The sequence below is a fragment of the Monosiga brevicollis genome, genomic scaffold, assembly GCF_000002865.3.
Source record: "Monosiga brevicollis MX1 MONBRscaffold_5 genomic scaffold, whole genome shotgun sequence".
In the NCBI taxonomy this organism is placed as follows: Eukaryota; class Choanoflagellata; order Craspedida; family Salpingoecidae; genus Monosiga; species Monosiga brevicollis.
Window position 1 is genome coordinate 846,539 of NW_001865042.1, and position 21,624 is coordinate 868,162.

A 21,624-nucleotide genomic window follows, 5' to 3' on the forward strand; every position below is an offset into this window, starting at 1 on the left:
GGGGCTCGCCGCTGTCCGCGTCGCCCCCAGCAGCAACTGAGGCAGCGGCGTCAGCCAGCTCGGCCTTGTGCTTGCGGATGACATCGATGAGGCAGCGAACGGTGGAGGGCTGCCCGAAGCGAGCGGCGAGATGCAGCGGGGTACCAGCGCGCTTGTCCATGACGCTGGGTGGCATGCGAAGCTTGAGAAGGTACTCGACATTGGCGCTGCCATAAGGATTGGCAGCGGCATAGTGGATAAGCGTGCGGTCGACCTCATCCTTGATGCTTGTATTGAGTTCGCCCATCTTCAACATGGCCTCAAAGCGATCGGCTGGTGCCAGCGCTGCGGCCATGTGCAAGGCACTGAGATTGTTGCTGGAGGGCAGGCGCTTGGCAACCTGACGCGCGGGCACGCTTTGCAAGGGCGTGGTCGGGTCCAAGGCCATAAAGTGCACCTTGGTCACGCCCATACTAGCACTAGCCGTTTGCTCCACTGCCAGGCGAGCCGCGGCCACGTTTCCTGCTTCGACGGCCATGAAAAGACCAAAGCTCTGCAGCTGGGTGGAAACTTCGGTGCAGCGATTTTGCATGATGGCGCGTGTCGTCTCGTCCAGGTTGCGGGCGCGACAGAAGAGGCGCAGATCCATTGACTGGTTGTAAAAGGGATTAGGCTCGTAGGACCAGCCTTCATCTTCCTGGATAAAGGCCGAGTTGCCCTCTTTGCCTCCCCGCGCAACGCCCACCGCACGCGTGCGGTGATAGTAGGTGTTGCTGCCGACCGAGCCGGTTGAGGTGGAATCGGCAATGGAGTTGGACGGCATGGCCACGCGACCGTCGCTGTTGGCGGCCAGTAACTTGATGAGGGCCTCATGTTGCCCAGTTAGCGCAGCCACGTGGGCTGGACGCGGTCCGCCATCCGGAAAATACATGGCCGTACACGAGGGCACAATCGTCTTGGCATCGATGCACGCTCGCAATAGATGTGCATCCTTGGCCTCAACGGCTGCCAGAGGAGGACAGGGCCATCACATGGCGTGAGGCTGAGCAAAGACGAGCCTCGCGACGACAGGCGACGGTGGCCGGGGACACAAGGGCATGACAAAAAGCAGTCTGAACGAACAGGACGATTGCTAGCGTACCTTGATGAACAAGGCGGTTGCAGGCATCAGCACCGCGCGAGCCGGCCCGGTACACCTGATCGAGGGCGGCGTAACGCAGCGCTTGCTCCTTGGCGGGCAAACCACAGCCACCCTCACCCACGAGGCGAACCTGAAGGTGCCCCGTGCGAACGGTGGGGGCAATGAAGACGGCCCACAATTGGTCGACGGCCGTGATGGTGGTCGTGGCCGACTTGCCACGTGAGATGTGCACTTTGGACGGATCTTCCTCCTCCTCTTCCTTCTTGTTGGCGGCATCACCACTCTTGGCGCCCTTGCGGCTTCCACTCTTGCTGCGCTTCAGGGCGGGGGTTGGCTCTACCTCTGCCTCTGCCTCTGCCTCTGCCTCTGCCTCTGCCTCTGCCTCTGCCTCTTCACTTGGCTGGGCGGTCGACCCGGCACTAGCCGACCCACCACGGCTGGACATGCGCTTAATGAGGACGGGAAGAGTGCTGCCCTTCTCAAACTGCAGATCAGCCGGCTTATCATTGATCAACACGCTCAATGAGCTGTTCTGTCTCGTGGAGAGAAGTCAAGGGTTCCGGGGGCCGTGGCAACCCCGAAAAGACGTTGGTGATGAGGTCGAGCAGCAAAACAGCAGAAAACGGCAGCAACAGGTCGAAATCGCGCGTCAATCGGGCAGCCCGCTGATCACACGATACGATAAAAACGAGGGGCGGTCTTGGACCAACGAGGGCAGGCAAGGTCTGACCTTGACGACCAAGGCTACCCGATCCGAGGGAGACAACGCCTTGAGGGCTGGACAGATGATGCGCACGGCACCGGCAGTGGTGCTGGGCTCGCCTTCGGCCAGGATGAGCCAGGATTGCTGCCAAGAGGTTGGATCCGAGGTGGTGCATGCAACACGGAGTCAGTTGGTTGACGGTGCCCTGGATAAGCCGAACAAGCAGGGCAAGCAGAACAACGGCCCCGACACGATCCAACGGCGAAGCAGGCAAGGAGACGGGCGAGAACAGAAAAAAAAAACAAGCGGTTTGCTGTCAGCGCAGGCAAGGCCACGCGCGCGAGATCGCACCTGAACCACCGTGTGATTACCAAAGGTGTATTGCTTGTTCAACTGAGAGTTGAGGGCGAGTGAAGTCACACCAATGACGGCGTGGTCATCCGTGACAGCGCTCAAAAGCTGGCAATCGTCCGAGCTGCTCAGGTGCACCTGGTTTGCTCGGCCAGGCTCGGTGAGCGCTAGGCAGATACTGACGGCATTTGGTGTCTTCAGAGCAAGTGGCCTGGGTGTGTTTGCAATACCCACATCGACTTACCTCGAAGCGGCGCTCTTTCTTCTCATTGAGGCCGATGCTGTTGCGTGAACCCAAGAGAGCTCGGCCGGCGGTTCGGCCGCTGATAGAGCTGTGAACCTTGACGAGGGAGGAACGAACGTCAGGCTTTTTGTCGACGTCAACGGCGGCCTCCTCTTCATCCAAAAGAGCCAAGACGGTCGGCGACTGAGTGAATCCAGGCAGGGGGTCAAAGTAGAGCGGGCCCTTGTTCTCGTCTTCACGACTGGGTGGCACGTAGGGAGGCTGAACCCCCGACAGGTCACGCAAGGCCCCAAGGTCGATGCCCATGCTTTGACGTTCGACTGCTCGCTGAACGCGCGCCGCGACCAGCTTTTCTGCTTTGGTACGGGGGGCTGGGCCGGCCGCGATGGCCGACGCAGCAGCCGCTGTTGAAGCGGCCACAGCTGCGGTTGCAGTCATGCCTGAGGTGTCCACTGCAACGCCTAGGCTCAGCGCACCGGCATCGGCACCGCGACCTCGACCGCGACCACGGCCTCGACCTCGGCCTCGACCACGGCCTCGACCTCGGCCACGACCAGTTGCACCCTGCGCTGCATCTGCAGCCTCGGAGGGTTTGTCGTCACTGTCATCCTCGTCCGAAGCACCGGCAGCGGCCGCCGTCCGCTTTGCCCCGCGTCCTCGTCCGCGTCCTCGTCCACGGCCTCGTCCACGGCCACGGCCACGTCCTTGGCCAGCATCGGCACCAGTGCTGTCATCGCCGAGGACAGCAGTGTCATCGGTTGAAACAGTCTCGGGTGCCACAGTCTCGGGTGCCAGGTCCATGGCCTCGGGTTGAGTGGGCTGGGCAGCTTCGGGCTGGGTTGCATCCCCATTCGTCGAAGTCGTCTCAACTTTGACCGCCTTCTTGCCGCTGGTCTTCTTGGTCAGTTTGGGTGTTTCGGCTGAAGCAGTTCGTGACACCGAGGCAGCACGAGAGGCACGGCGCGCTGCAGGTACGGCCTCTTCCTTCAGCCCGGCCGTGGTCTTGGAGGCGGCTTTGGCCCCAGTCTTGAGGGCGGCTTTGGGTGCGGCTTTGGTCTCAGTCTTGGGGGTGGCTTTGGATGCAGACTTGGGGGCGGCTTTGCCCCCAGTCTTGGGAGTGGCTTTCACCTCGCCATTGGCTGCAACTTTGCTGGCCTGACGTGAACCCGCATCAGCAGCACCTGCAGGACTTTCCTGCACAGCAGCGTCGTCTGCGGCGCGTCGACGACTGCTGCGCTTGGTCAAGGCCGGTGTAGAAGCCGTCGCAACTGCACTGTAAAAGGGTTCATCGGCGATCACGGGCAACGAACGGCATGAGATCTCAAGCTCAAGCTCAAGCTCGAAAAGCTGGGACGTGCCTCGCCACTTACTCTGGATCTGACTCTGGTGCCGATACGGCTCTCTTGACGCTTGCGGTACGCCGGCTGGCACGACGTGGCGGCATAGTGCTGTGGTGCTCACGGCGCTATCGGGTGCATACCACAGATGTGGGAAAAAAAAAAAAAAAGTTGAAGCCGGGAACAAAAAACAAGTCCGGCCTCAGTGTGGACCAAGGTATCGACTTGCGGCTTAGCGCGAACTGCATGCAATAGAGAGGGAGAAAAAATGAACAAACCTGAGTCTCGAGGTCTCTGCTGTGATGTGCTCCTCTGCTCTCGGCCTCCCCGATACGGAGATCGAGAGGGCTTTCGTCAACGACGAAAGAGTCGAAGCCTGACAGATGCGAGAAACAAAAATGAGTCAGTACCTCCAACCATCCCAGAATAAAAGCAAGACGTGGAGGTGCAAAGAAAGCAGTGGTCGCCAAACAGGCGCCAACCGTGCAGGCAAAGCAAAGCCAACGAATGGGGCACGGAGCAGGCGAGAGCAGGCGGGAGGAGGCGAGAGCAGGCGAGAGGAAGCGGGAGGAGGGACAGCCAGAAAAAAAAGATCGTTGGATCGCTCACACCAACCAGTGAGGGGAAATGCCATTTCCGTTACAACACAACTCACACACCGAACGCACACAACGAACGCACACACACACATAACACACACAGGGTTTTGTTTTGTTTGATCGGGGGTGTGTGTTATGTTGTTGTGTAGAGGATGACTCACCACACACACACACGAACCCTTTTTATACACCCTCGCTGTCCAACACCCCACACACACACGCACACACACGCACACACATACATCATCCATCACCTTGTGGTTGTGTGTGTGTGTGTGGGAAAACAACAAACACACAAACACACACACACACACACACACACACACACACGCTTTGATGATCCAAAGTTGGAGACTTTGATCAAAAACCTGTCAAAACGAGTTTTTATTGTCATCCTGTCCCCCTCTATTTATAGCGCTATCCAAGTGCCTATTTTCCACCCCCCACGGCCGCCACGATGCCCGAAGACACCAACACCACCAACCTGCAGGCCCATGTGCCCAAACGTAAGTATTGACGGCCTCACTCGGCGGTTTCCGTGCCCCTTTGGACTCTGGTTTGACGGACCGCTTGGGCTCTGATGGGCGAGGACTGAGCGTCACCCTCCTCCCCATCTCTCGCTCGCCTCGTTCCAACCTGCACCTCTTGCAACCCCCATCCACGTGTGACGCATCTCCGCCCGCCCCAAAGCTCATGTCTCCTGTTGTTTCGGGTCTCTCGCTTCTTTCTCGATAGTTGGCAAGGTGCTGGCTGACCCCGCAAAGTAGGCAACCTCCGCTCACGCCTTTGTCCTGATCTTGAGGCCCGCCCCAATATCTTCCCTTCCCTTCCCTTCCCTGGCCTGGTCTTTGGTATTGACCTTTGTCTTGTTGGGTGCTTGGCCTCGTTTCATTTTAGGCCCTTGGCTGAACGTTTTCGCGCGCTCTTCACCCTCCGCAACATTGTCTGCCCAGAATCTGTTCAAGCCATTGCTGCCGGTCTGTCTGCCCATCGCGCGGCCTCTGCTCGTTCCGGTTCACGGCGACGGCCATGAGCTCGACGAGCCTTCTCGGCTCGAAAAGTGTCATGCAGTTTCTGTTTTTCTCATCGCTTTTGTTTCCCACTAGCCTTTGAGGATGATTCCGCCCTCCTGAAGCACGAGTGCGCTTACGTGCTCGGTCAGATGCAGGATCTCAGCGCCATCCCGCTCTTGACCAGCGTTCTCGAGAACAAACAACAGGTAGCATTTTCAGCTTTTGCACGCGGTACCGTCACTTGGCAAGTCGGGCGCAACCGAGTCTTTCACACTCTAGACCTGCCGCTGCTCTGGCCCCTCTTTCAGGATGCCATGGTCCGACACGAAGCTGCCGAGGCCTTGGGTGCCATCGGTGATGCTGAATCAATCGCCGTGCTTACTCGCTTCAAGGATGATGAGTCGGTTGAAGTCGCCGAAACCTGCGAGGTTGGACCGCGCGCTCTTGGACTCCCACATCGAGTCCAACTCGGCTCTCTCCCCGACTCCGGCCCTCCATGTTTGGCGGTATTCTTGTCTCGCTTTTCCTTTTTTTCACTGCTCATCCCTGTGTTGCCCACTTTCAGATTGCGTTGGATCGTATCGCTTTCAAGCAACAGGCAAAGCAGGCTGATGAGCTCTCCCCGTGCGTCATAGATTGTGCTCGCGTGCATGAATTTGTTTTGTTTGGTCTGCTTGGGCGTTGACTCTGTTCTATTCACCTCGTTGTACTTATTTTTGTCTCTCCCTGCCTCTGTTCATACGCTGGTTCCTCCATCCCGCGCGGCCCGCGGTGCAGGTCCGGTGGATACTTGTCCGTGGATCCTGCGCCCCCCGCCCCAGAGGCCGACATCGCCAGCCTGCGCGATCAATATCTGGACACCTCCCGAAGCCTCTTTCAGCGCTATCGTAGCCTCTTTGCCCTCCGCAACATTGGCAACACCGAGGCCGTTGAAGCCATCGTTGAGGGCCTCAACGACTCGAGTGCCCTCTTCCGACACGAAGCCGGTTCGACCACCGTTCCCTGGTTGCTAAGCACACGCCCGCACTTCCTCATCCTCCGCACACACCCGCACCCATTCACGTATTTTTCCCTTGCCGTGTATCCACTCTAGCCTACGTGTTGGGTCAGATGCAGCACCCAGCCTCGGTCACGGGCTTGGCTGAGGTGAGTGCAACTGCGGCGTGCCCTTTTTGCGGGGGGGGGAGAAGGGGGAGGGGGGGTCAGAAAATTGGTTGCCACCAAAGTCGCAACCCTCTCCCTGACCGCGTGCTCACCCACTGTCGCAATTTTCTTTGACAGCGATTGAAGGATGTGTCCGAAAACTACATGGTGCGCCATGAATGTGCGGAAGCGCTTGGCTCAATTGCTTCTGATGAGGTGAGTGCCCTCATGCCAGATTAGATGGCTCCACGCACCAAAGCCCGCTGGCATATGATCCCGCTCACCACCGTCCTTTTTTTTTCTTGGTGTCGTATCTGCAGGTCCTACCCTTGATCAAGGAATTTGCCAAGGACGAGGCAGTGGTGGTCAAGGAAAGCTGCGAAGTTGCACTGGACATGGCTGAGTATGAGGCCTCTGGCGACTTTCAATACGCCAATGCCATCGTGGCCAATGAGGACCAGGACCATGAGTAAACAGCAAAAAGAAAACATTTCCGTGGTGCCATGCCGCGAAACTTCAAAACACGAAACGCAAGACATTTGTTTTGAAAGCGTCCAAGACGCTGATTCAACAACAACCCACTGCCTACATCGACCGAGCGCATCGCCATCCAGCCCTCAATCTCGATGGCTGTGATTCAATAGTGATTCAATGGTAGGTGATGACATCAGCGCCACAGTTTTCAGAGGTGTAGGCGGCGCTTGCCTCTGCGCTTTGACATGTACCATCACTCGTCGCCGATTTCACGATGATGTCTGAGAGGGACCACTTCTGCCAACAAACACCGAACAAAGTTATAGTGCGTGAAAATTGGCAATCAGGCTCAGTTTGATCTGGCAAAACTTTCCCGTCATGTATAGTGCAATTGAATTCGATACTCGAGCGTCAGCCCTACAACCCAGTCGCTCTTTTTTCTTTCTGCTCTGCCACTCTTTCCCGCAGCTTGGGCCGACCTGTTGCCGTGGGCGAAGAAGCATGCTTCCTGGCGACCGCTCTCCCCACCTGTATTTTGCACGGAGAAAAAGAAGGAAAATGTCAATCAACGCTCTGCAGGGACTTGACAGAAGACTATCGTGTTCGATTGGAGAAAACTTGTCGTTCCTATGTAGCTGCACGGCTTGAAACAAGTGACAAGGCTCTGGCTGTCTAGACGAAAATCAGCGTTTGCAACAATACAATGGCCTCCACCCCAGATAGATCCATCAACATGGCGTCCACTTCATCTCTGGTCCCCGCCTGAGAAACCGACAGGTGACAAAGACACCACCAAAGAAAAAAAGCAGGGGCCAAAGCCGCGGTGTGAGTTATCGAAAGAAAACCCCATGACATGTATGTGCACAGCACCAGCATGGGTCAGCCCTCAAACGTACCCGCAGCAGAACGGAGGCACGATAGGCAAAGATGGCGACGGCGAGTAACGCCAAGGGCCGTAACGAATCGAACCCGATGATGCGATCCCACACCAGCAGAACCTATGAGAAGTACAGGAGAAGGATGAGTGCCGTGGCTGAAGCCTGCATCGCCCATGGGTGCATGGTGCACGCCTTGACGGCTGTACCTGTGATACGGGCAAATGGCCTGAAAAGGCTGTCACCATCCACTGAAGCGCCCACGGCAGGGGGCTTGCGCCGATCGACTGCACAATACAGGCATGGTACTCAGCAGATGTTTAAACAAGACCTGCTGCCTCGCATGAGCCTGCCTAGCGCCACGTACCAGCAGATGGTTCCACAGCTCGGGTTGATGCCGTTGCATCAGCGTTTCAAAGAGGTTGCAGAGCGCCAGAATCCCCTGTGGATGTCCAAACAGGTACAGATGAGACACCATCAACCAGGGTGGGTCTAGCACCAATCCCTGCGGCGCACCCACGCACATCTGGTGCCCCGTTGATGGTGAGTAGACGATGCCAGTAGCGGCAGTAAAGCTGACGATGGAGGGCGTAAGCACGCGCCATGTCGTGGGATAAATAAGCCAGGGGTGCCACGAGCAGAGACATGCCGCGCATCAGAACAATGCCACTACAAGGCACATCTCTGCCGTCAACCGCCGGTGATACGTCAGCCTCCAACACCTGGGACGTTGGCAGCTTGTCCAAGCTGCGTCGCCAAGCCAAGCATGAGGTGCTGAACAAGAAATGTGGGGCGATGCCCGATAACAAGCAGCACGGTGGACCGACTTGAGTACGCGACAGATATCCTTGTCATGCAGGAAAGCCACCAGCAGTTCGGAGACTTGATCCTGATATCAGCCAGCCAAGCAACACAACGTGTCAGGCCAGCGAGCACAGCAGCACCGGCACCGAAAAAAAATTTTGCTCTCGCGCGCAGTCGCATCAGAGACAGCAGTGTAGATTCTGACCTGGAATATAAAGTAAACATCACTGAGATTACACAGGAACCGACTCTCGGCTATGGCGAGGCGCTCGCTCAGGGTCGAATACTGAGCAAGCCCAGACCAAAGCTCATTGTATCGCACGGCAAAGTCCGAGAGCTGGTCAAAGCAGAGAGCGTGCATCCAAATGCGGGCTCGAAGGTCGGGCAGACAACCACTAATGTCAACCAGCATCGTTCCACCCGCCATAAGTTAGCACGGTTTGTGATGCAGATCATGTACCTCGGGCTCGCTAAAAGTGGATTGGCAGCGCGAGCGACAAGTTGGCCGCGTACCTGCGACACTGATCTATCAGAGCGGCGAGATCCTGGCGGTCAAGAATATCCTCTGTATCAGCTGCCCGATGTGCTACAAAGGTGGTGTGTTGTGGATTCTGCCACTGATCCTCAATGCCCACCTGCACGGTGGTGGGGTGCAGTTGCGCAAAGGCGCGACGTAGGTCGGCTACACTAGGGACGGCAAAGACGACTTTAATCATGCCCTGTGGCAGCGATGCGGCCAACAGGCCATGGCGAATCCACGCCGTCGGTGCTTGCACGAGCTGGAGTGCGGCAGCTTGGTTGGCCGCTTCAGCCGAGCGAGAGGCTGCGGCCAGAGCTTCGCGGCGCTCAGCCTCGGCTTGCGCCTGCAGAGAGGAGCGTAGCTTTTCGTGTTGATCACGAGCCACCGGAGGCGTGGATTCTTTGAGCGCTTCGGACGCCAGCTTGGCCCGTTGGCTATGCTGGCGCGCCTCGCTGGCATATGCCTGCTCTCGCTGCAAACTAGCTGAATCTGCAAGAATCTCAGACTGAGCTTGAAAGTACCAATTTCTACAGCCCCAGAAGGAAGGCGAAGGCACCTACCAGCCGCTTCTGGGACCTGGTCGAGGGTGGCTGCCGTGCGGCGACCGCCGGGCAAGTAGTTGGGGTTGATGACGGCCACGAGCTCGCGCAACAAGTCCCCCGCGTCACATACGTACATGTTCAAGGCCAGAGGCTCTGAAAAGTCGAGAAGCAAGGACAAACAGGCAAGGAGAACCGCAAGGACAAGGAGATGATACATCAGGTCGTGCCCATTCACATATAGGGCCTTATGCTGCACGAGCCAAACAGTGTGTCTTCGGACCGTGCGTCATGCTATCCAGCAGGCGATCGCGCTGCAAACTGCGCTGCTGCGCCCGGGTATCCGCGATTGGAATGCGATGCTCTCGGGCAATCAAGCCGTAGCGATGCACAAGTTTTGCCTGCCAAGCCCGCTGCAAGCCGTGGGAAGGAGGAGGAAAGGCCGTGACTTGGCTCGTGAGGCCATCTGACGCCGAAACTCACCTGCACCGACAGCACAGGCTTTGCTTGCTTGCACACAGCCTTGTAAGTGATCGCCGCACGCACACACCTGTGCCATGTCAATAAAGTCATAACTGGCTACCAGACTGCGCTGCGGCGCAGATTGTGGGCTTCCAAACTGCTTCAGATTGCGCTCCAACTGCTGGACATCTGGAGACTCCAATGTCAAGGAGAAAGCAAGGTAAAAATTGAGCTGCAAGTAGTGCGATGCAGGCACGGCCGTGATTGCAGCAGGCAAGCAGTACCTTGATCAAGCTGGGCAAGAATTTGATCCAGGGTCAGCGATCCCTTGTCCGTGCTGGAGATGAAGCGTGGGGCATGGTGTTGCTAGTCTCAGCAGGCCGTCGCGTGAGCAAACTCCTCGGATCGAACCGAAAGCAACTGCATCACAACCCAAAAACAAACTCACCAGCCTTCGCAGCTGCCAATACCGTAGCGAGGCCTCTAGCCCACCATCACCACCAGCGCCCGCCATGTCTACCCAGCCTCCAACTCCCGTGCCCCCCCAAGGCGCCCAAACAGTTGTGACAGCCAAAAAAAATATAAATTTAATGAATTCACCCACTCACACACACTCACACACACACACATCTCCCTCTCTCTTCTCTTGCCAACAAACAAATCAGACCGTTAAGTGAGAGGAAGAGCAAAAAAGAAAGGCTCTCAGCCTCACACCCGGATTGTTACGGGGAGGTCGTTACAGTCGTCTCGAACCCGTGACCCTCAGATTAAGAGTCTGATGCTCTACCGACTGAGCTAATGAGGCCTTATGCATGGGTGATTTGTAAGTACATATATAAATACTTGCAATAAAATCATATGCGTGAAACTTCTGACAATGTCATGCCAGTTTTCTGGACGGCGCCACAACACGATGGATCGCGCTGCGTTTGAGGCACGGTTGCAGGGCTATCCGCGGCTGGACAAGCCGAAAGGACACTCCAAGCAGGCGGTGGACTTTGGGGCTCGCACTTTTGAGGTTGAAGCACCTGCGCGTGGGCTTGTGCTTGAGCCAGCGGCAGCTCGTGTGGCCTCTCAGTCGAGGACGTCCGCAACGACAGCCGAGTCGGCTGAAGCCTGCGACAATGATATCGTCTTGCGCGGGCTTCGTCCCGGTCCGCTGGGCTCTTTACGTGTAGCGGTGTGTCTTGGAGCCTTCACCTCGCCGTTGCGTTATTCTTTTGCACTCGTCTCATCTACCCTCTGCCTTGTTCCTTTGCTCTATTTCGCGCCCATACCCTCGGGGCGGACTTCTCAGCGGGGTACTTCGGTCGCGACGGCTCTTGAGCAATGGGTTGCAACTCGGGCGAACCCCCAACATTCGCACCACGTCATTGTGCACAAGGGACGCGTGTTGGCAGGTATGTCCCATGACTCTCTGTTCTATCAAAACATATGCCTCGGTTGCCCCCAGTTCACTTCATGTTCTGACCTCAATCACCGACACCCTTGATAAAATTCTCATCCGCCACCGACCGTCTGCAGAGGATGCTTCCCTGGATGGCAGGAAAGATGTATATGTGCTGCCCCTGAACGCGAACACCGCTCCTGCGGTTGCAGAGACCACGTCCTATAATGTGGTCCGTGCCTCGCCTTGCTCCCTACTTTGCCCTCCCTCCCGCCTTCTCCCCCTTGAATGAGAGATGCGCTGCACGGCCCATGTCGCAGCTCCTTTTTAAGATGCACCGGCCATCTCATCGTTCTTGTTTGTCGTGTCGCCAATTCCGTGCGTGTAGAATGAGTTTTGGCCCATGCTGCAGGCCTTTTGCGATGATGTTTATGGTGATCGCAGTGCAAGCATTGTGCGCCAATTCAAACAGGTGTGCCTTGCATCAATCTTATCGACCGCATCCGCCTTCCACCAACTCACGCCCGGACTCCCCCGCCATGATGGGGTCCCATGCCTCATATCTCGTTAGGATTTCGAAGCACGCCAGCAATGATTGTCATGTATTCTTGTGCATGCTGGTCTTTGGTATGGTGTCGGGCGCTGAACATTGTGTCAAAACATAATTTGAGAGAAAAGAAACGCGGCCGTGTCGATTATGTCTGGCGCACACACCCAAAGATCCCACAGATTCCGACAATCCCGACGATCCCGACGATCCCAAACTATGAATACCAGGTGTACGCTGGTGCCGCCCAATGCTGGTGCGGTGCGTCATGGGCTGAGGCAAGAGGACAGGAAAGAACGACGCTACACCTTTTAGCCCCATGAGTTGGCCTTGTGTTTGGCTTCAAAGAAAAAGCCCGGCGGGACGGGGCCCAGCAACATCTCCCTACCCGAGCACACGGCATCAGGCCACCACGAGTCTGAGACAAACACGAGCAGGGGTGAACCACGCCGGTGGGCATGCATTACGTACGATATCTTCACCCAGTCGTGCGGCCGTTGTGAGGAGAGCAGCGTTTCGAGATCATTGCGGCCCGTGAAGACGGGGGGTCGGTCGTTCATGTGTTGCGGCAGTACCTCCAGTAATCCAGCAGGAATGTACCTGTGCCATGTGATGACAACCCCGACAGGTGTGCGCACCGATGAGTATCGGCAGCCACTGGCCAGACAAAAACGCAACCAAAGGCGAGCGGGAAAGCATGCTATCCGGGCATTTTCACACACCGGCATGTGAAAGAGAGCATTTCCAGCAAAAAGCGGCGAGTCCGCTCAACACCCGCGTGATCAGACCCCCAGTGCTCGAGTCCGTATTTGCAAAATTCTTGCAGCTGCTCAAAGCGCTCCATGGATGAGATATCCCATGTCCTGCGTCAGTAGTGTCCGCAGAGTGAATCCATGCACACGTCATAACCCACGGGCGAACCAGTTTGGTTACGGCGGATTTTGCACGGCTGTGCTGTAACGTGCAGCAGGCAAACACACCGCTGCTCCTTGATTTCCGTGAAGAGCCACGGTTTGATGAGCGCACCCCGAGCGAGCATGACCCCCGAGACCCCCGTGCTGGCCTGATGCTGCACCGCGTGCTCCCAGGAAAGGATATCGCCGTTCCCTATTTCATGTGGCAGACCGCGCCCAACCAGGGTCAACGTTGACTTGTGAGATGGCGCAGGTGGGCAAAGAAAACATGCGCGGAGCAAATCGAGTTTTCGACCACACCAAAAATGGGAAGATCGGGAGCAGCTTCGACGCAGTCCTTGATGTAATCCCAATTGGCGTATTTGGTGTACCGCTGCTGGCGCGAGCGTCCGTGGATCTATGGCATCGCAGTCCCAATCACAACGACGGCAACGTGGAGACTGATTGTCGAGCAGCCGCTCGCGCACGCACCGTCAGAGCTGAGACGCCCCAGCTGCGCATCTCGTGAACCATCTTGTGCGTCGTGGGCCTGTCGCCGTGGACGCCAGTCCGCACTTTGACCGTGATCGGGATTTTGGAGCAAACACGCATGCCTACGTGTGTGCACGATAGCCTCCGCATCAGGGTGTCGCACCTGCAGCGAGCCAGGCGATGAGCCATGCCACATGACACACCTTGCACAATGTCCTTGAGACGCTGGCGTCGGGCAAGCAGAGCACTGCCACAGCCTTTTTGGAAAATTTGATCAATGGGACAACCGCAGTTCAAGTCAATGAAGCTGGCATCTGTTTCCTCACTCAACAGCTCGGCACAGCGTGCCAACATGTCGGGTTGGTTCCCGCAGATCTATGGTGTATGGTCCCAACAAAGGTGGTTGGCTTTCAGGCGTTTGCGACGTGGGTGCGGATGGCAGTGTCGGCAATTGGTAGAGTCTGGGCAGGCAGGGGAAAGCAGAGAAAAACCATTGCGGACCTGAATTCCAAACAAGTCTTCAGACTCGTGTCGCCGCACAAGGGCCCAATCAGACGAGGATCCCTGGGAAGAGAGCAAGTGTTTGGCACAGCTATGCGTGAGCGCTCTCGTTGTGGGTATAAGCAGTGTGACATCTGAAGCCTTGGTGGCTTGTACGCCGTACCTGTAGCAGAGATGAAGCCATGGCCATTTCACTGCACGTGACATCTGCACCAAGGCGCTTGCAGAGGCGCCGAAACGGCAGGTTGCCCACGGTTGTAAGCGGCGCCAGGTAAAGCTTGTTGTGCCAGTCGATCTGCCGAGGAGCATGGATGCGCACAAAGGGTCAACGCGGTGCATGTGTGAGGTTTGACGTGTGGATGCGAACTTGAACAAATTCAAGGCGAATGACCACGCAATGCTCTGACCGTTTTCTTGTCGAGTTCAACCAAGACCCCAATGCGCGTGGTGAGTTCGTCCTCGGTCATGATTTCAAACTCGTCGTTGCGGGCAAAGGTGTAGCGATTTGAGCGGAGCTGCTTGCGCAGATCATTGCTCATAAAGTTTGTTTCTTCCTCTGTCTTGACGTCGGTCGATGGCGCTGCGACGGTGGTCTCGGCCAGCGTAAGTGGGGTGTGGGACTTGTAGTAGCGGCAGGTTATGCCATACTTGCAAGTACCCCCCTGCCGCTTCCAAAATGGACAGGTCCCCTCGAGGTCAGGTCGCTTGTGTTGAAGGTACAGATCTACGCTGTGCTCAAACTTGCAGTGCTCGCGGTGGCACTGCGATGCAATGGCAGCGAGGTCGCCAGGGTGAGATGGTCTTTTTTGTGCAGCTTTCGGACATGCGCAGGGGTGTCAGCGGTGATTGGGGCATGCTGCGCAAGGTGAGCAGGCGGGTGGACGCGTACCGTTTGACCGTGTACAATAGCATGACAGAGCGAGTATGGCTCGCTGGCCGTATCCGTCTGCTTTTTGTGGCGCGTACGCTTTTCGCGGCGTGACGCATTGCCTTTTACACGCTTTTGATCTGGCTCGCCTCGATATTCGCCTGCCTCGCCGTTGCCTTCCTGTGCATGGGCGTCGGCAGGTTCCGGCGTTGTGTTGACGAGATGAGGCCATTCTTTGGCGATAAATGCGTCAATCTGCGCCAGTACAGCTTTGAGGTTGCTGTGGTGCCTGTGTGACATCCATGCGGTTGTGTGTGAGGACGACTGATCAAGGCCGCTTTGCTGACGGACCCCATGACGCGCAGTGCCGCAGCCAGGCCGTACCTCGATGCTACCGGTGCTCGCCCATTGGATGTGGGCATGGTAAACAGGGTCCGGGGGTCGCGTGTGCTTTGCACTGGCACCTGAGATGCGGCGGCTTGCCCTACCGCTGTTACCCCCTTTCCTGCGCCCGTGGACGCATCCTCGGGGGTCGCACCAAACCGGGAGAGCGTTCCTCCCATGACGACTGTTTCGATGGCGCACACGACAAAAATTACATCTCTCCGGTTTGACGAAACACACGTGTGTGTGTGTGTGTGTGTGTGTGTATGAATTTTTGGGTTAATTTCGGGGTAATTTTCGGGTAATTTATTATCAGTTCCTTCCCTGCATCTTCTCTTCGCGCCGCCACCCCCTCCTTGGCTTTGTTGTTGAGAAGTGGTCTCCGTGCCCGGCGAGACACACCCTGATATAGTCAACCTTTTCAGGTAGGTGTGCAACAGAGCACTGCCACCCGCTCCACACGAGCTATAACACAGGTAAGGCATGTATCAAGTTCATGTACTGAACGAGCTAAGGGAGTTTCTGCTTTCGTCTCACACACACACACACACACACACACACATGCATTTACAACTTTACAGGTCATTGATCAACTACAAAGCGAATGCACAACCTGGGTCTGTCTGGCTCTTGAGCTGGGAGCACGGACGGGGCAGGTGCGGGGTTGGCGATGAGGGCAACGCTGGTGGCTAGGGTGGCATCGCGGATCATGGCTCACGTGGTGGACAAACCACTGATCTGCGTATTCGGTGCCACGGGTACGGGCAAGACGAAGCTGTCAGTTCAGATTGCCAAACACCTCGGCGGTGAGATTATATCGTCCGATTCCATCCAGGTACAGATCGCCTGTCTGAAGCTGGTGCACAACGCCATATCACAGCGGGAGCTCGCTGCTCACCACAGCCACCATCCGGGCACGCATTTCAAACATCTTAAAACAACACGCGCGCGTGCCCGCAGGTGTACAAGGGCCTCGACATTGCGTCCAACAAGGCCACGAGTGAAGAGCGACAGGGGATCCCACACCACTTCCTGGATGAGCTGCAAATGGACGAGCAGCTCACCATGCCCGAGTTCCGAGACCGCGCGCTGCAGCTCATCAAGCAGATGCACCAGAATAACCAGGTGCGACCACGATGCCGGCCTCAACATCGGAAACACGACCAAAGCCAGCGTGCTTGCGCCGGGCCTGCCTGGTCGCTCACCCACAGCTCCACCCGCGATGGCCTCAAAATCGGCATAGGTGCCTGTCGTGGTCGGTGGCACCCACTATTACGTCGAGAGTTTGATGTCCGTCACAGCCAGCGACCTTCTCGAGTCCGACTCGGAGACTGCAACCGCCGAAACCAAACGGACCGATGCCCAGATTGAGGTTGCGGCGATTCCCGACGACGACCTGTACAACAAACTCAAACTGTACGGTACTGCGCACCGGCCGCTCATGCCTCGCAACACGTAGACTAGCGAACCGCACCCGTGCCTGCCACGCGCCCGTTCTAACACACACGCGCGAGCGCACCCGCAGAGTCGATCCAGCAAGCGCGGCTCGATTGCATCCGCGTGAACACCGCAAGCTACGCCGGTACGCTGCCGGGGCACCTGATCCTTTCTTGCCGACCTCTTGATATCAACAGGGTTGCAAGCACGGATTATCGCCTCACGTTCGAATGCCGGTGGCGATGAGCAGGAGTCTGGAAATCGCCATGAGCACAGGCACCACGCAAAGCGCCCTTATCAAGCAGGAACAGGCACTGGGGTCACCGCTTCGCTTCCGGCCTACCCTCTGCTTCTGGGTTGACGCAGACAAGGCAAGGCCAGAGTACCCTAACTGCGTGGCAGGACAGATGCTTACCAACCCTCCTGCCCGACGTGCTTGACTCGTACTGTGACACAGGCTGTCCTTGAACGTCGGCTGGCGAAGCGCGTCGACGAAATGGTAGCGCAAGGATTGGTCCATGAGATTTTTGGTTTTTTGGCGACTCTGGTGCACCGCGAGGTAGTCGACACACGACAAAGGCCAACTCGAGTTCTTGGTCAGCTCAACTTTCAGCATGGCATTCTTCAAGCAATTGGGTTTAAAGAGTTTCTCCCCCTCTTCGAGCATGTCATAAACCGTGGCTGGCTCGAGGAGGTGTTTGCTAGCAAAAAGCCTACGATCGTAAATCAGCAGGCATGGCAAGAACTTGACGAGCTTCTCATTCAAAAACCTGGCAGCACGCTGCTGGCCAAAGGCATTGAACAGGTCAAAGTTTCGACGGCACGCTACGCTAAGCGCCAGCAGACCTGGATTCGTAACCGCCTCCTACGCGGTTCGTTCCCATTCTACTCACCCTTACCACGGGGCCATAGGGCGACCCCTCATCACAATCGCTCACTGTCACATTTCACGCCCCTCGATGCCGCCCAGAGCGAGATCAACTGTTTGTGTACAAGATGGACTCATCCCAGCCCTCGACATGGGAGGACACGGTGTGGCAACCGGCACTGCAGGCACTCAAAGCCATGCAGGCGCAAGACCCGCTGGTCTGTCAGCACTCATCGCAAACCGGCTGAATTGCCCTCGAGTCGAGACTGCGCCATCTCACCGGCCCTACTGCTGGCTCCCATAGCCCGGCCTGGCCTTGCAGCCCTGGCCTACCGCAACCCCTGTTGCCGAGGCTCCCATCGAACACACGTGCAGTCTCTGTGAGCGCTCCTTCTACTCCACACGCGACTGGGAGGTAGGGATCGGAGCTGTTACTGCCTCACTGCTAGCACCTCACAGACTGGTCTCACAAAGTCAAACGCGACAAACAGAGTCACCTGGCCTCTCGAGCCCACAAGAAACGTATTGCCGGTGCCAAACGCCGAGAGGAGAACGAGCGTCGTCGTCAAGCAAAGCGGTCTGCCGAGGCAAGCCGCGAGGCAACTGGCGCAGATTCCACAGAGGACACTTCTTAGGTCGCGTGCAAAGCACAAGTTAAACTTGAATTATTCGGTACCATACATGCACTAAAAGACTATCAGAGTTGAATTGACATGCCATGTCCTTCCCCTCTTTCGTTGGTCACGAATCATGCGTCAGGGCATGACGTGTGGAGAGCCTGTGACATTGATCGTGCGCTGGATCGACTCACCGCCCATGCTTGCACGAAACAGGTAAGTGCCCGGCACTACAGCTCGCGAACCATCAGCGTAATACGTACACACGGAACACACGCTGGGAAACGGCAGCTGCAAGCCAGCAGGGCCCGAGAAATCATACTATGCTCACGCGCAGTCAGGGAGGCGAAGTCAAGGTGAGCTGCTATCGGTGTTGGTGAGCCAAAACCAGGTGTTGCCGACACACTCATACCGTCATGCTCTGGTCCACAGCGAGCCAATGTTTCTGTAAGCCTACAAGATTGCGAAGAGGTACAGAGACGTTGGTCACGGGGACTGTCACGTAGAGATGAAGGGCGCGGCGGCCTGGCAAAGGTCCGTGGTTGGTCACGTTGACGCTAAGAAGTTGGTGCATCAGAGTTGGTTGGGTAAAGTCACCCGTCGTGATGCTTGGAACCGTCTCATCCTGCCACGCCAGGGAAAATGTGGAGTAGCTCAAGCCGTGGCCAAAGGGCCACATGACAGGTGCATCAAAAAAGCGATGCGTTCGACCGGGAAAGCCCGTCGCTGCATCTGGCCGTAGGTGCATGTCGGTAAACGGCACATGAGCCGTAATGTTTGAGAAAAAGACAGTGTAAGGCAAGGTGCCAGAGGGGTTATTCTGGCCAAATATTGTTTCGGCCAGAGCAGTCCCAGCACTTTGGCCACCGTAAAAGGCCTCGATGATGGTTGGTGTCCGTGCTCTGTGATTGGGCCGCAAGGTGAGCGGAGATGGAGATGAGAGGGGGTGGTGGTGGACAGATCTTCTTATCGACCCACAACCCCAGGTGCGGTACAAAACCGATTCCATACTTGATCCGGTCGACGCTGACGGGTCCACCATTGACAAGCACTACGACAAGTTTGGAGCTGGGGATGGCAGCACTGATGGCATCGTATAGGTCCTGCTGTGGGGTAGGCAGGCCCAAAGTTTCGCGATCACCACCCTCGTGCTCAATCTATGGCGAGCCATGGGAAAATATTATTTTGACGTAGGGGTCAAAGTGAGCGCCGGATCGATTGCACAGTCAGATGCATACGTCGGATGAGAGGCCCAGCGTCAAGACAACGAGGTCAGCTTGGGTGGCAATCTGCACGGCCTTGTCCAGAGCCCCGGGTAGCGGGGCCGTGATGTTGCAGCCCGGGCTGGAAGTCAGATGAGTGATCCCAATGGCTTGAAAGCCTTGGAAGTATGTGGTGATGAAGGAAGGTGTATAATCGAGCTTGCCACCCATCATGATGGTGGTAAGGTTGACGTATGGTCCAATGAGGGCTACTTTGATGTCGGCGGATAAGGTGACGGGGAGCAACTTGATTCGGTTTTCCAGGAGGACGACTGATTCCCGAGATGCGCGTAGAGAGCTGTGCAAGGTACAACACAGGATTCGAGCCCAGGCAGGGCTGTGTGAGGAAAGCGCCGAAAGCAATTCTTGCTTGGGAGAGGGAGCCATCGAGGAAGAGGAAGAGAGAGAGAGAGAGAGAGAGAACGAGGAAAAGCCAAACCTGTCCCGCGCAAAGGGCGTGTCAATGGCTTCTCGACCCAGCTGACGATAGGGCACGCTGGTATCGGGATCAAACTCGCCGAGGAGAAAGCGCATTTCGAGGACACGCGTCATACTTTGTTGAAGCGCTGCGAGGGTGGTGAGGTTTTGCTGCACAGCAGAGGCCAAGTGCTGTGAGTAAAAGTCACCGCAATCTAGGTCACAGCCGCCCTGTAGCGCCACAGTCACAGCATCTTCTGGCGTGCGAGTGTAGTTGTGTGTATTGTAGATATCAGCGACAGCATCGCAGTCGGAGACGATTAGGCCCTCAAAGCCCCAGGCCTTGCGCACGCGATCATTCTGGTTGAGCACGACGGTGTGATAGTCAGGCGTTCAGTCAGGCCAAGGACAAAGAGCACAGTAGGTGACAGAGGATCATGGCGTTGGGGCAGGGCGTTTGTGGGACCAGGGTATGCGCACACCTGGCGTAGCGTACCTGGACGTCACCTCGCGCACATGCTGGGATACCATTGACGGAGTTGTAGCTACATGTTGCAAAGAAACAGCATGATCAGAATCGGGTACACATCCGGCATCAGGTGGCATGGCGTGTGTGCGAAGCAGCAGATATGGGTGCACATAAGTGTGCGTAATGTGAGAGGCAGTGTTATTTATTTGAATTGAAAGGCTTTTGTACCTGCACATGATCTGCTGAACGTGGCCGAGCTCAACACAGGCCCGGAAGGCGGGTAGATAGGTGTCGTGAATGTCGAGCTCATCGATGACGGCATTAAAGCTGTGGCGAGTCAGCGTATTATTGTAGCCTTCAAAACTATATGCAAACAGATGCTAATTCGTTGGCGATGACAGTCAGAGCCACATGCGCGATGAGGGTGCGGTCCGGTCGAGGATGCACGACCAAGGCGGTGGAAATACCTTGCAGGAGGTGGCGGCTTGAAGATACTTGCTAGAATTGCGCTGCTCCAGGCCCAGCACAAAATTGACGGCATAGAGCCCATTGAGCCAGGGGTCTTCGGAAACAGATTCTTGAGAGCGGCCCCAACGGCCATCGCGAATAATGTTCATGGTCGGACCGTAGATGCTGAGGGCACCGCCCCGGCCAAAGATCTCACCAAGTTCTTGAGCCCGGTTATTCACGGCCCGCAGTTCGGTGCCCATGATGGTGCTCATTTCGTGGATCAATGACGCATTGGCGGTGGCAGCCATGGCCGTGACCTTTGAGTAGGGTAGGGCAAACAGAGGGATTGGCAGACGCATGAGTCTGGCTCGCAGAGACGCCGGCAAGGGTTCTGGTCGATCGGTCTCACCTGAGGATATAGCGTAGCCGGGTAGTTGACCACGTTGGCATCGCGAATGCCATGCAAGCCTTCAGCATGGTATGAATAGTTGCGCAGGCCAAGGCGGGGCACACCCGGGGCATAGGCCTGGGGTGTGAACGAATAGGTATTTAGCTGCTGGGCCAGCTCGTCCAAGGTCAAGCGTTGAGCCAGATCCCACGCACGATCGCGAAAGTCGAGGCTCAGATCGCAAAAGGGTAGGTCCAGCTGACAGTTGGGATTGCTACCGGCCGCAGGGGTCGCAAGCAGCAAACCAACCAAGAGGATCAGTCCAGCCCCCAGCCAGCAACTCGACCGCCCCGATCGCCCCGGTCGCTGCACCATGTTCGTGGAATCGTCTTGCCGAAAGCAAAACACGCTGACACCACACACACACTCGAAAGAGAGAGAGTGAGAGAGAGCGGTTTGA

The 21,624-nt window shown here is 56.7% G+C and overlaps 5 protein-coding genes across 5 annotated transcripts; 2 read left to right on the forward strand and 3 right to left on the reverse strand.

Moving 5' to 3' along the window:
* Positions 1 to 4,811: 4,811 nt before the first annotated feature.
* On the forward strand, positions 4,812 to 6,983 carry MONBRDRAFT_36356 (uncharacterized protein; the record flags this gene model as incomplete). The annotated part of the gene is made up of 10 exons (XM_001744083.1): positions 4,812 to 4,860; positions 5,090 to 5,117; positions 5,252 to 5,331; positions 5,461 to 5,573; positions 5,676 to 5,795; positions 5,933 to 5,991; positions 6,145 to 6,353; positions 6,461 to 6,513; positions 6,649 to 6,726; positions 6,831 to 6,983. 10 exons carry the CDS (start codon positions 4,812 to 4,814, stop codon positions 6,981 to 6,983), a joined length of 942 nt encoding a protein of 313 aa, XP_001744135.1.
* A 673-nt stretch (positions 6,984 to 7,656) lies between these two features.
* Positions 7,657 to 10,698, reverse strand: MONBRDRAFT_31684 (uncharacterized protein; the record flags this gene model as incomplete). Its single annotated transcript, XM_001744270.1, has 12 exons — positions 7,657 to 7,746; positions 7,881 to 7,982; positions 8,227 to 8,301; positions 8,384 to 8,606; positions 8,687 to 8,748; positions 8,869 to 9,058; positions 9,177 to 9,672; positions 9,744 to 9,878; positions 10,006 to 10,123; positions 10,206 to 10,244; positions 10,273 to 10,380; positions 10,633 to 10,698. 12 exons carry the CDS (start codon positions 10,696 to 10,698, stop codon positions 7,657 to 7,659), a joined length of 1,704 nt encoding a protein of 567 aa, XP_001744322.1.
* Positions 10,699 to 12,429: 1,731 nt separating this feature from the next.
* MONBRDRAFT_15444 (uncharacterized protein) lies at positions 12,430 to 14,305 on the reverse strand (the record flags this gene model as incomplete). Its single annotated transcript, XM_001744271.1, has 9 exons — positions 12,430 to 12,502; positions 12,590 to 12,718; positions 12,841 to 12,981; positions 13,099 to 13,225; positions 13,333 to 13,429; positions 13,504 to 13,625; positions 13,707 to 13,878; positions 14,005 to 14,067; positions 14,168 to 14,305. Coding segments are annotated over 9 exons (1,062 nt in total), but the record flags the coding sequence as incomplete, so codon positions are not given.
* A 1,540-nt stretch (positions 14,306 to 15,845) lies between these two features.
* Positions 15,846 to 18,196, forward strand: MONBRDRAFT_31685 (uncharacterized protein; the record flags this gene model as incomplete). Its single annotated transcript, XM_001744084.1, has 9 exons — positions 15,846 to 16,091; positions 16,217 to 16,381; positions 16,500 to 16,672; positions 16,782 to 16,838; positions 16,944 to 17,049; positions 17,151 to 17,565; positions 17,664 to 17,779; positions 17,866 to 17,976; positions 18,053 to 18,196. Exons 1-9 carry the CDS (start codon positions 15,927 to 15,929, stop codon positions 18,194 to 18,196), a joined length of 1,452 nt encoding a protein of 483 aa, XP_001744136.1. The 5' UTR covers positions 15,846 to 15,926.
* Positions 18,197 to 18,584: 388 nt separating this feature from the next.
* On the reverse strand, positions 18,585 to 21,539 carry MONBRDRAFT_15548 (uncharacterized protein; the record flags this gene model as incomplete). Its single annotated transcript, XM_001744272.1, has 8 exons — positions 18,585 to 19,078; positions 19,179 to 19,335; positions 19,417 to 19,738; positions 19,880 to 20,217; positions 20,354 to 20,402; positions 20,555 to 20,706; positions 20,794 to 21,093; positions 21,186 to 21,539. 8 exons carry the CDS (start codon positions 21,537 to 21,539, stop codon positions 18,585 to 18,587), a joined length of 2,166 nt encoding a protein of 721 aa, XP_001744324.1.
* Positions 21,540 to 21,624: the final 85 nt, after the last annotated feature.